Below are 11,870 nucleotides of genomic sequence, written 5' to 3' on the forward strand. Positions count from 1 at the left end.
CAGTAGGGGTTTTCCTGCCTGTTTGACAGACAACTGGGAGGTCAGGGTGGCTGAGGGCGACAAGGTCGGTGAAAGGGGAGGGAGGACTGTGTGTGGCATTTACTCTGAGTAGGGTGCAAAGCTGCTAAAGGGGTTTGAGCATAGAAATGTCACGATCTAACAGGTTTTTAATAGGTGACTGACTTTGGTGTTAAGAAAAGACTGAATGAGGCAAAGGAAGACACAGGGAGACAAGCTGGAGGATACATCAGTGGTCCCTGTGGGAAGTGCTGAGCTTGGGCCCACCTAGTGGCAGTCGGGGTGGTGAAGAGCAGCAGCTGATACATTAAGAAAGTATGATTTGTCAATGCACTGAAGGTGGGATATAGAGAAAACAGAGGAATAAAGGATGGCTCTCAGAGTTTTGGCCTTAGCTACTGCAGGGGGTAGTGAGCCTGGCAAGTGGAACGTATTTAGTATGAATGTGTGGGAAAACAGTTTTGGATATATTAAGGTTTTTATGCTTATTTGATATCCAAATAGAGCCATTGATCAAAGTATACATGTGGAGCCCTGGCCAAGTGGCTCAGTTGGTTAGAGCATCGTCCCATACACCAAAAGGTTTTGGGTTTGATCCCCAGTCAGGGTGCACATGGGAGGCAACCGATCAATGTTTCTCTCTGTCTCTCTCTCTCTCTCTCTCCCTCCCTCCCTTCCTCTCTTTAAAATCAATAAGCATATCCTTGGGTGAGAATTTTTTTTAAAATGTATACATGTAGGGTGCAGAAGGGAAGTCCAGGATAAAGATAGATAGGCCCTTGGCAATCATCAGTGGATAGATAGTATTTAAAGTTATGAAGCTGTATGATCTCAGTGAGGGAATGCATATAAAGATGAGAGAAGGCATAAGGGCTGAGTCCAAGAGTGCTGCAGTGTCTGGAGGTTGGAGATATGAAGAAGAACTGCTAAGAAAACTAAAGAGAAGCGGCCAGTAATATGACAAAAAAATCAGGAAAGTGTAATGTCTGGAAACCAAAAGAAGAAGGTATCTCAAGAAAAAGGAATGACCAACTACATCAAATACTGCTGATAGGTCAAGTTGAATGAGAACTGAGAACAGGGCACTGATTTTAGCAACAGGAAGATCACTAGTAATCTTCACAAGAAGTACTCTCTTCTTATTTTTTTTGCTTGTTCTTTCATTAGATATATACCTGATAACTGGGTTTATGAAAAATAGTAGTAAGCTAGGAATAGAGGGACACTTCCTCAACTTGATAAAGAATATCTATCAGAAAACCTGCAGCTAACATCATGCTTAATGATAAGAAACTTGAAGTTTTTCTACTAAAATTAAAAATAAGACAAAGATGTCCCCTTCCACCACTGCTTTTCAACATCATACTGAAGTTGTAGCTAAAGCAATAAGGCAAGAAGAGGGAAAAAGGGGTATAGCAATTGCGAAGGAAGAAAGGAGCTCCAATCAAAAGCACATATTCCCTTCCAAGCATCATCCCAAGAGTCCCCCGAAACATTCCAGTGTGCAATTAAGCACAAGCTCCCCGAGGCAGTAGGACAGTGTAGGCACCTGATCATTGTTGAATGAATGAGTGAATGAATGAATGAATGAATGAATCTCCTTTGAGTGTCTCAAAGTAGGCATGTGTCTATACTACTGCAAATGAGCTTTACTGAAGATTAAACTCCTATGTAAACTGACAAATCAGATCATAGAGGATAGATAAAATACTGCAGAAGGTTTCTGGACTGTCCAGGGGTGTCCAACCTGCAGCCCATTGGCCACATGTGGCCCAGGATGGCCATGAATGTGGCCCAACACAAAACTATAAACTTACTTAAAACATTATGAGATTTTTTTGTGTGTGATTACACATTGCAATGTATTTAATGTGTAGCCCAAGACAACTCTTCTTCTTCCAGTGTGGCCCAGAGACACCAAAAGGTTGGACACCCCTGAATCCATCTACAGAGATGCAATAAACTGTATTTTCACCATATTATTTCTTACTAGGAGCTCTACAGATCCTGTCTCTCTTCTGCATAGCCCATCTCTTTGGCGGCTTATGTCTATATAGATGCATCCCTTGTGAGCCTCTTGCTAGAGCTATGACCATCCTAACTTTCTGGTGGTTAGCCACACTTGCAGTGAAAAAGTCTATTGGATTTATGACCGAAACAAATTAATGTCCCCATAATGGCAATTGTGGTGGACTTGTGGGAAAAAATAGGGCTATAATGTTTATGTGTTTATGCATTTTTAATGTTTATAGGTTTGATGTTATAACTCTGATCCTAAGAAGAATAGGTGTGTCTGAGATTAGCTCATTTAAGGAGGTTATAGGCATGAAGAGTTTCTGCTAACTACCCAAGCTCATAAATGCATCCAAATGGCCTTTTCCATTTTTATGGGGCCAATCCTCACATCCCCACACACATAAAAGGGGTGAGAGGGATCCCCTAGCCTCAGAGGGACTCCTAGCTCCAGGTCTCCCCATACTTCTGCAATCGCTGCTCTGCTCTCACCCAGGAAGCCATCATGTCTTGCCGCTCCTACCGAGCCAGCTCTAGTCGCCATGCAGGCAATTTCAGCTCCTGCTCAGCAGTAGCTCCTCAGAACCTGAACCGCTTCCAGACCAGCTCTGTCTCCTGCAGGAGTGGGTCCAGCTTCCGAGGCTTTGGTGGCTTTGGTAGTCGGAGTGTCACCACCTATGGATCATGCTCACCCCGGATAGCAACTGGTGGCCCTCGTCCCATTAGCTGCGGAGCTGGCTTTGGTGCTGGTAGTGGACGGGCCTTTGGCTTTGGTAATGGGTGTGGTGCTGGCCTAGGGCTTGGGGCTGGCAGTGGTGCTGCTCTGGGGTTTGGAGCCAGCAGCTGCCTTGGCTATGGCTTCAGTGGCCCTGGCTTTGGCTACAGAGTTGGAGGACTTGGAGTCCCAACAGCCCCATCTATCACAACAGTGACTGTTAACCAGAGCCTACTGACCCCTCTCAACCTGGAGATTGACCCCAATGCGCAGAGGGTGAAGAGGGACGAGAAGGAGCAAATCAAGACCCTCAACAACAAATTTGCCTCCTTCATTGACAAGGTACAGCTCAATATCTGGGTCTGGGATCACGAGAGCTAACATGCATTGGGGTGTTCTTTCCCTTAAGAAGAAATGGCCCTGGTCTAGGGCATCAAACTTGACCCCTAGATCCTTCAGGTGTCAACCAAAGGCATTGCAGTATGATTTCCAGGTCACTCTGCTGCAGAGCAAGGACAAGCTTGAGGAATACTGCATGGTGGGATAGACTCACACAGAGGTTGTATCTTCAGGAGGAAAAAGGAACATCCAGTCAAGTCTGAGGGCATCTGGACAAACTAAGACCTACTACTTAGTCACTTAGAACTATCTCCTAAACAGGTTGGAAACACTAGGACTTCAGCCAGGTGCCAGCTGTTGTAAGTTTAAAAGGTTTTATCCTTTGAGTCCCCCATGCCATCTTTGACGTTTTCATAGTTCCTGAGGCTGGGTGGCCACATCTTCCCAGGCTTAGGAGATTGGAGAATGGAGTACAAAACAAAGAACTCATGCCTCCGTGTTGGGTATCCAGATTCAACCTAGGTACCTACATTGAGAGAAATAGTGGGTAACCACCACAGGTAGTCACTGATCTTCAGGCTGATGAGAGGGACGGTGATGTGGAACTGACATCCCACAAACTATGTCTCCATGGAGCGAGAATGCTCTGATCGTGCCTGAGCTTCACTTCTGTGAGCTTCAGTTTCCTCATCTAAAATGAGGAGATGGAGCAAATGATTTCTGTGTTCTCCTCTGGCCCTGTAAGTCTCAGCAGACACAATATCTGGGATGGTCAGTATGACCCACCTCCTAATGCCATATCCCACCCTGGATGTACTTGAATTTGTTCCTCATTTCCTGTCAGGGATGGCTGACATCAGTTTTTATAAATAGACAAACACCAGCCCAGGCAGAACCACTCTTTCAAACTTCCTGGTACACTGGCTTACACATTTCTCAGAGGGTAGAAAGAGAAATAGTCCTGAGGTGCTTTGTTTCAAAAGCCTCTATTTGTAGCTGGGCCTGGCTGAGCACGAGGAGGGCATCAGAGACCTGCTCTTCCAGGTTCTACCAAATTAGAGGAGGAATGAAAGTCAATGAAGGAGAGAATAATGTCACCACAGTGCTGAGAGTCTGGCCACCTGAAGAGCCAGTGGGCATGCAGGTGACTCTGTCAAGCACTTCAGTTGCCCTTTCTGTGCCCCTGCGGATTTAGGTGCGATTCCTGGAACAGCAGAATAAACTTCTAGAGACCAAATGGAACTTCCTCCAAGAGCAGAAATGTGCCAGGAGCAACCTGGAGCCCCTCTTTGAGAACTACATCTCCAACCTGAAGAGGCAGCTGGATGTAGCCAACAGTGACCGGGCCCGTCTGGAGGCTGAGAGGAACAACATGCAGGATGTCCTTGAGGGTTTCAAGAAAAAGTGAGTGGCATCTGGACTGCACTGACTAAGGATGGACAGGTCCTGGTCCCTGAAGTGGCAGCCAAGCTCCGATGAGAGCAGCTGGGAGAACCAGGGTTGAATGTGGGTTTCAACACCCAGCCTGGACACAGAGGTGGGGGGCAGTGATATGTAAGGGAGTAGGAGGAGGCCCTTTGTGGGTCCTGAGGAAAAAGGAGATTTGGATCTGGCATGGTTTTTTCCTAATTCTGACTGTGAGGAATGAATTAACCCCAGAGAAAGGAGCTCTCTGGTTTTGAGAATAGTGTCCAGGTTCAACAACAAGTTGGGTCCTATTTACTCTATGGTTATTGGCAATGACCTTAAATCTTTTCTAGCAAAGGAGCATGGTAATGGACTGGATTTTTCAGACCCCACATTCTATTTGAGAAAGTAAAAGGGATTTGGAGAAACTGAGAGCCACCGGTTCATGTAAGGTCTTAAAGAAAGGACAGAGTGGCAGAGAACATGTAGGTGTCAACAGGAAGCTATGCTCCTAGGTGGGGCAGAGAGGTCTTAAGATGCTCACTGGGGAGTTGGAAGTCACTGGCCTTCAGTTCAGAATGAGAACCCACTCTCTTAATTCTTATCATCCAGGTATGAAGAGGAGGTGGGATTCCGGGCCAACGCTGAGAATGAGTTTGTGGCTCTGAAGAAGGTAAGGGAGAGCAATAAGCCCAGGCAAACTTCTCCTTCAGGCAGGCAAATGGTCTTGAGATGCCCCATGAAAATGGTCAGGTGGCCCTGTGGTGTGTCGGACCACTCAGAGTGGAGCCCCTAAGGTCACACAGGTTCCCTTCAAAGTTCTAATTTGTCTCAGATTACTTAAAATCAGTTAGACTATTTAGATATCATTTTCAGAGTCTTAGATTATCCAGATTCTCCTTGCCTTTAAATGAGCACCGGGAAAGTTCCAGCAGCCCCAGGGGAGTTTTCATGTTGCAGGAGGAGAAGAGCGACAGCCACTGCGCTGCATTTCCACCCAGTGAGATGCCCTGCTCCACCCATCCCAAGGACCAGCCTGGCCTGGCCCTGTGGGGACTGACCTGATCTTCCCACCCACCTCCAGACTCTACCAAGGTGGGGAGGCTGAACAGTGCACAAGTAATGAGCATCTTATCCTTCTCTTTCTTATGCAGGATGTGGATACAGCTTTCTTAAAGAAATCTGATCTAGAGACCAACGTGAACACCCTCGCTCAGGAAATTGACTTCCTGAAAACCTTATACATGGCGGTAAGGGCCCACCCTCTCTGAGCCGTATAGGATCAGTGATTAACCTAGACTCCTTGGGGGCTTCACCTGGACTGGCATACTTTCTAACACATGCTGCCGTACATCTCTCCTCCCACCCCAATCTGTATCCTCTATATGTGGTGTATCTACCAGTGGAGAAGGAAAGGTAAGCAGGCTTCTCAGCAGCATGACTTAAGTCTATGAATAAACTCCTTGGATCTATGACCTAAACTCTTGTTGGCCAATCCAAATGTTGGGGTCTAGGAATGTCACTTCCTATCTCTTGATCAAAAGACTCTGGAAAACTGATTTGCTAGAAGATGTAAGAAAAACTGTGTTTGACCTAATTAGCCAAATGAACCAGCTCTCTTTTGCTTCGTAAGTGATCTGTTTGGTCTGGTACAGATCCAGCCAGAGCTGAACGTCTGGCTCTGAGGGGAAATGCTGAAGAAAGCTCCCTTTGGAGCCTTTACCTTGCAGGCCAGTTCCATGCTCCCTGGTTCTATTAAGGACTTGGGATATAAAAATTCCTAGACTAACATGTTCTAAAATGTTGTCGGCTCTCAATAATCCATGAATGGCACATCCACTTTATGCAAAGAAAAGTTTAAGTCTCAGCATGGCTCTCACTCCTCTTTACCTAAAACCTAGGCCTCCATGGTCTTGGTATTCACCAAAGCAAGTTAGGGCCCTAGAGGGATGTCTCCAAGTACATACAAGAGTTTACAGTCAGACGTAAATGGTTCTCGGGCATGTCTTTTTCTTTGCCCTTGTTTTGGATGCCCTGCTCCACTGCTTTGCTCTGAACTAATGAGCAATGCTCTCTGCTCCTGCCACCACACCCTGAGGACTGTGAGGCAGCATCCTGGCCACTAATGGGACTGAGTCCCTCTATCTTACTGATCCTTCAACACAGGAAATTGAGTTGCTGCAGTCACACATCTCAGAGACATCGGTCATCGTGAAGATGGACAACAGCCGGAACCTGGACTTGGATGGAATCATCTGCGAAATCAAGGCCCAGTATGAAGAGATTGCCAGGCGCAGTCGGGCTGATGCTGAGGCCTGGTACCAGACCAAGGTGGGCAGATGGGGGCTGAGGAGGGGAGGTAGGCAGCCTTGGGGTGAGACCCATGTACGATGAAGTGAGCCCCATGGAGGTCTGAGACTCCCAACTCAGTTGAAGCTGTGGTCTTGACCCAGCCTTTGAGCCCTCAGAACATCCCCTTCTCCCCCCTCCCCACAGTATGAGGAGATGCAGGTGACAGCTGGCCAACACTGTGACAACCTGCGCAACACACGGAACGAGATCAGTGAGCTGACCCGCCTGATCCAGAGGCTGAAGGCAGAGATTGAGCACGCCAAGGCTCAGGTGGGCAAAGGAAAGCTGAGAAAGCCCCAGAGGGAGGAAGGCAGGGCTCTGAGATTTGAGGATATGCAAGTCTGATGACATGGGAGAGACCACTAGGACCCAGAAATGAAGTGATTAGTCCAGGAAGACTTCCTGGAGAAGGAAAATGTGAAAGGAAAGGAGCGTTTACCATATAGAAGAAAACATGGGGGGCTAACTTGGGGGGAGTACAGGTAAAGGAGAAAGAATAGCTTTACTCTCTGAACCTCATGGCCTTGGAGCAGCAGATAGCAGAAAGTGCAAAGTCAGTGGGAATGGGAACTGAAGAAAAGGAACACTTCATCCCTGGTGACATCAAACTGTAAGACCACAGTCCCCAAGAAAGCATGCCACATGGGCTCCTTCCCTGACTTGGCACCAGGCTGTGTCCTCACTAACAGGAAGCAGTGTTTCTGGCCCCACATGGGGATCCCCTAGTCTCTGCCAAAACCCACACAAACTGCCCTCCCTGCAGCGAGCCAAGCTGGAGACCGCGGTAGCTGAGGCAGAGCAGCAGGGTGAGGCAGCCCTCAAGGATGCCAAATGCAAGCTGGCCGAGCTGGAGGCCGCCCTGCAGCAGGCCAAGCAGGACATGGCCAGGCAGCTGCGCGAGTACCAGGAACTGATGAACGTCAAGCTGGGCCTGGACATTGAGATCGCCACCTACAGGCGCCTGCTGGAGGGCGAGGAGATCCGGTGAGTGCTCTCAGTGTACCAGGAGGGAATGAGGTCAGACTTAGGCATCCAGACTAAGTAGGGGAAGGGGGCAGGTGAAGAACTGCTGAAATAATCAATCTCTGGAAGTAAGAGAGCCTTTTCTGCAAACATTAGTCAGGTTGACCCTGGCAGGGGATTAGCAGATGACTAAATCTATGCCTCCTGAATGCAAGTGTGTACACAGGCTGTACCAGAAACAGAGGGGGTTTTGCTGGATTTGGTTAACTTGCTAACTGGTCTTGGGATGGGGCTTAAGAGTGCACTGTTTTCTCAAAGCTCTGGATGCTTGTACAGTTGTGGGTGGAAACCACAGGTCCACTGGTCTACTCAGCCAAGAAAGCCCTTCTGAGAGCAAACAAGTGTTCAGGGAACAACACTACTTTTTAACTGACTTATTTCTTTCTCACTCCAGGATCTGCGAAGGTGTTGGACCAGTAAACATATGTAAGAAACTTAAGTCTTTTCCTCTTCACATTTCTCTCCTGGGGCCCTTCAAATTTCCTTACACTCAGGCCCACATTGGGGTCAGGAGCCCATGGCTGGGCTGGCCAGGATGGTCAGGGGAGCAGGGACCATCTGGTCCCTGGCCTGGGAGCATCCCCTTAGCAGAGGTCTGAGATGTCTCCAGGGCCTGCCTTCCCCAGAGGCAGCAATCGCCAAGGTTTGTGGGACCTCCTAGGTGGGCGAGGGTGCCATCAGAGCAGCAGCCCTTTCATTTTGAGTGACTTTGTCCTTTAGGGACAAAAGTCAGAGGGAGGAATAACAGGGCCTCTGCCAGGGAGTTCCCTACCTTTCTGATGGCAGGGGATGGGACAAGGCTGAATGGAAGTCCCATGCCGCTTCTACTGAAGCCTTAGCTGTGCCCAGAGCATGCAGGGCACCATGCCTGGCACTGCAGGGTGGGGCACAAAGGGGGTAAGCCCCCACCCCTGCCCTCTAGAATTATAATCTTCTTGGGATGATGAGTCCTGCCTGCTGTTAGCCTACTCCTCAAAGGAACCCTGGGGGGAGTAATAGACACGGGCAACCTCCTTCCCCTCACTCAGGGATAATACATGATTTGCCAGAAGTCACACAGCCAGCGGCACAACCAGAACTCAGACCCCAATTTCTGACTCCAAAAGCACAAACACACACAGCTGTGCGGTAGAACTGAGTGCTCAGCTGGGTGGGTCAGGCCATCAGAGCAGCAAGTGCTGGATGACATTGCCCACAGAGGGCAGGGCTAGTGAGGAAGGCTTTCTGCAGGAGGTCGTGCTGGAGTGGAGGAGGCCAGGGAGGATTCTGATAAGAGGAGAGGCAAGAAGGAGGGGCGCCCCACAGATGAGGGCTGGTTGAAGCAAACTTTAGTCAGATCAGGATCCTGGGAAACGGAGGTGTGCACAGTGGAAACCAAAGGGCTGTAAGCAGGGCCGCCACTGGGTCAGAAGAGAGCTGACAAGTGGCTCATGAGAGGGGCCACACGGGGATGACCCAGGGACAGGATATAACTGGAAGACAGGAGCCTCAGGCTTTATAAAGGCTACTGCTCCATCTCATAATGCAGCGCACTGTCCTCCCAACAAAACCCCGCCCGACTTCAGCCATGTATAAATGAGAATCAACCTGTGGCTACATGCACACATCTGGAGAACTGACTGACTCCTTCCACTTTACTCCGAATGTTTGACTCTAGTACAGTCACAGCCTCTGAGTCACCCAGACAAGAGAAGGGAGAGGAGGGTATTGACTATGCAGATAATAGGGACCACCTCCACCCACGCCACTTCCCTGCTGCTACCAGCCCTGGTCCCCACCCTGCACTGGGGGGCCCGAAGGACTCGGCAGCCTCACTGATGTTTCTTCCCCTTGCAGCCGTGAGCAGCTCCCGCGGTGGCATGGTGTGTGGGCCTGAGCTCCTGGCCACTGGCTCCACCCTCTCCCGCGGTGGAGTCACCTTCTCCAGCGGCAGCATCTCTTCTGGTGGCATGTGCGGCTCCAGCCTGGGTGGCGCCCAGGTTGTCATGGGCGGCGGGAACCTGCTGAGCACAGGCTCCCGGGTAGGCTCAGGCTCAATGCTCATGGGGGGAGCCTGCACCCCCAGCGTCTCCTGCCCGCTGCCCACTGAGGGTGGTTTTAGTAGCTGCAGTGGGGGCCGCAGCATCCGCGGTTCCAGTGTCCGCTTTGTGTCCACCACCACCTCCCGCCAGACCAAGTACTGAGAATCCAGTGCCAGCCAGCCACTCCCGGGGAAGAACCATCTCAGAGTCTCCTGCTTCCCTCCGTCCCCAAGACATCTGGACTCTGGGCTGGAGGGGCTACCTCTCCCACCAAGAAGCGACAGCGCTGCCTGGCCTGATGCAGAGGGGATATTTTTCACCACCCAGGTGGTCCATCTGCAGCCCCTACCAGATTGGTTTCTGCCTGACTCCCAATTTCTTTCCATTGGATCAAGACTCACTATTCAGCTGAACAGCCTCAAGAAATGCAGATTCAATACAATTGCAGAAATCTGTGACTGGGAAGAGAAGGAGCAGCCCAAAGCCAAAAAAGGCCTTTGGGGGCCCCACCGCCATCCCAGCTTTGGATTCATCCAGAGAATGCGAAGTTGACTGTCCACACTGCAGGTGTCCCTGGCCCACCATCCTCTGGCTTCTTTCCTCTGCCTTTCCCTGGCAGAGGAAGGCTTTTTCCCGTCTTCTCCTGACCCAGCAGGGTCCACAGTCCTCGGTGGCCCAAGGGATCCCTTAGTACCCTGAGATGGTTCTTCTCCAAGGGGTATATGCTCTGGCTGCTTCTTTTCCTGGGTTGTTGGTTTAACTCCACAGCATGTGAGCTCATGAGGTGGTTGGGTGCTCGTGGAGAGATGGGCTCTGCTACAACTACACACCTGTTGGTGGTATGAGGGAGGCCTAGCCCTGTCCACTGCAGGAGGGTTTATATCTGTGAGCTCCAGGGAGGCCTGGAGTAGGTGGGGTACCTGTTTGTACTACTCTTTGTGTTCCTTGGTTTTCAATAAACTTGCCACGCTAACATCACTAGGACCCTGGCCTCTCCTTCTTGATGCTGGGGTGGGGGCTATGGCCTCCTAGACCCACCCTGGGGGCTTGCCAAGGGCAGAGGCTGGTATCCTGGGCACAGGGTACCACACTGCAGGTATCCCTGGCCCACCATCTGAGAAAAGAGGGCTCAGATCCTTCCCAGGAGGGGCTCACAGCTCAGCGAGGGAGAGAAGATAAACAGCAAAGGCTCTGAACACAAGGGCCAAGCAGCCCACTTCTCTCCAGGCATTGCCCTGCGACCCACCGGTGCCCTTCTGACAAAGGGGTGCCATCCCTCTTCCCTGGATCCCACCCCACACCCAGGTCCTCCGGGATCACTGCAGGGGTCTCCTGAATTTCCTGTCCCCACTCTTGTCCCATCCAGCTCACTCACCGTGATGCTGCCATAGAGGCCTTTCTCACAGAGAAAACTGACCGTACTTACAGCCCTCAGTGGCTCCCCACTGCCTTCCAAAGTAGCCCAAACCTCTTACCACAGCATATAAACCTGAGTGCCGTGCTCACATGCTCCCTGCCATCTCCACTTCCCATGTGCCCCACGGTTGGCCTGTCACCCTCTACTTGTTCAATCAACATTTGGTAAGTGCTTGCTACGTGCCAGGCCTGATGCTGGGAAAGGAGCAGTGAACAAGACTTGGCCCTTGTCCTCAAAGAGCTTATAGTCCTGCTTGATAGATGGACAGGCAAATAAGCAATTGGGACTTGATATGCTACACGCTGTGTTAAATTAAAGTCAATGCTTCAGGGCATAGAGAAGAGGCCCACCCAGGTTGGGGCATCATTAAATGCTTCCAGGAGGATGTGGTGTCCCAGGAGATGTGAAAGATGGTGAGTTAGCCATGCTAAGAAGGGGAAATTGTCCCAAGCAGAAGCAACAGCATGTGTGACAACCAAGAGGTTGGAGAGAGCATGCCCAGTTTGGGGGTCTGCCTGGGGTTGAGTATGACTATAGCACAGGTAGGGGCAGGGGTCAGCCAAGG

General features: G+C 50.2%; 1 protein-coding gene across 1 annotated transcript; it reads left to right on the forward strand.

Moving 5' to 3' along the window:
* The first annotated feature begins 2,471 nt into the window (after positions 1 to 2,471).
* On the forward strand, positions 2,472 to 10,866 carry KRT84 (keratin 84). Its single transcript, XM_045829124.1, has 9 exons — positions 2,472 to 3,088; positions 4,281 to 4,489; positions 5,105 to 5,165; positions 5,647 to 5,742; positions 6,659 to 6,823; positions 6,989 to 7,114; positions 7,608 to 7,828; positions 8,262 to 8,293; positions 9,704 to 10,866. The coding sequence occupies exons 1-9, from the start codon at positions 2,537 to 2,539 to the stop codon at positions 10,048 to 10,050; spliced, it is 1,809 nt and encodes a 602-aa protein (XP_045685080.1). The 5' UTR covers positions 2,472 to 2,536; the 3' UTR covers positions 10,051 to 10,866.
* The last annotated feature ends 1,004 nt before the right edge of the window (positions 10,867 to 11,870 follow it).

This window comes from Phyllostomus hastatus, unplaced genomic scaffold, assembly GCF_019186645.2.
Source record: "Phyllostomus hastatus isolate PE091 unplaced genomic scaffold, TTU_PhHast_1.1 phas_scaffold_93, whole genome shotgun sequence".
Classification (NCBI taxonomy): domain Eukaryota; kingdom Metazoa; phylum Chordata; class Mammalia; order Chiroptera; family Phyllostomidae; genus Phyllostomus; species Phyllostomus hastatus.

Bases quoted from the DNA above. Each gene is read 5' to 3' on its own strand.
- KRT84 (XM_045829124.1), top strand. From the start codon at position 2,537: ATGTCTTGCCGCTCCTACCGAGCCAGCTCTAGTCGCCATGCAGGCAAT. The intron at 4,490-5,104 runs GTGAGTGGCATC...CTTATCATCCAG, and splicing joins CTTGAGGGTTTCAAGAAAAA to GTATGAAGAGGAGGTGGGAT. The intron at 7,115-7,607 runs GTGGGCAAAGGA...CCCTCCCTGCAG, and splicing joins TTGAGCACGCCAAGGCTCAG to CGAGCCAAGCTGGAGACCGC.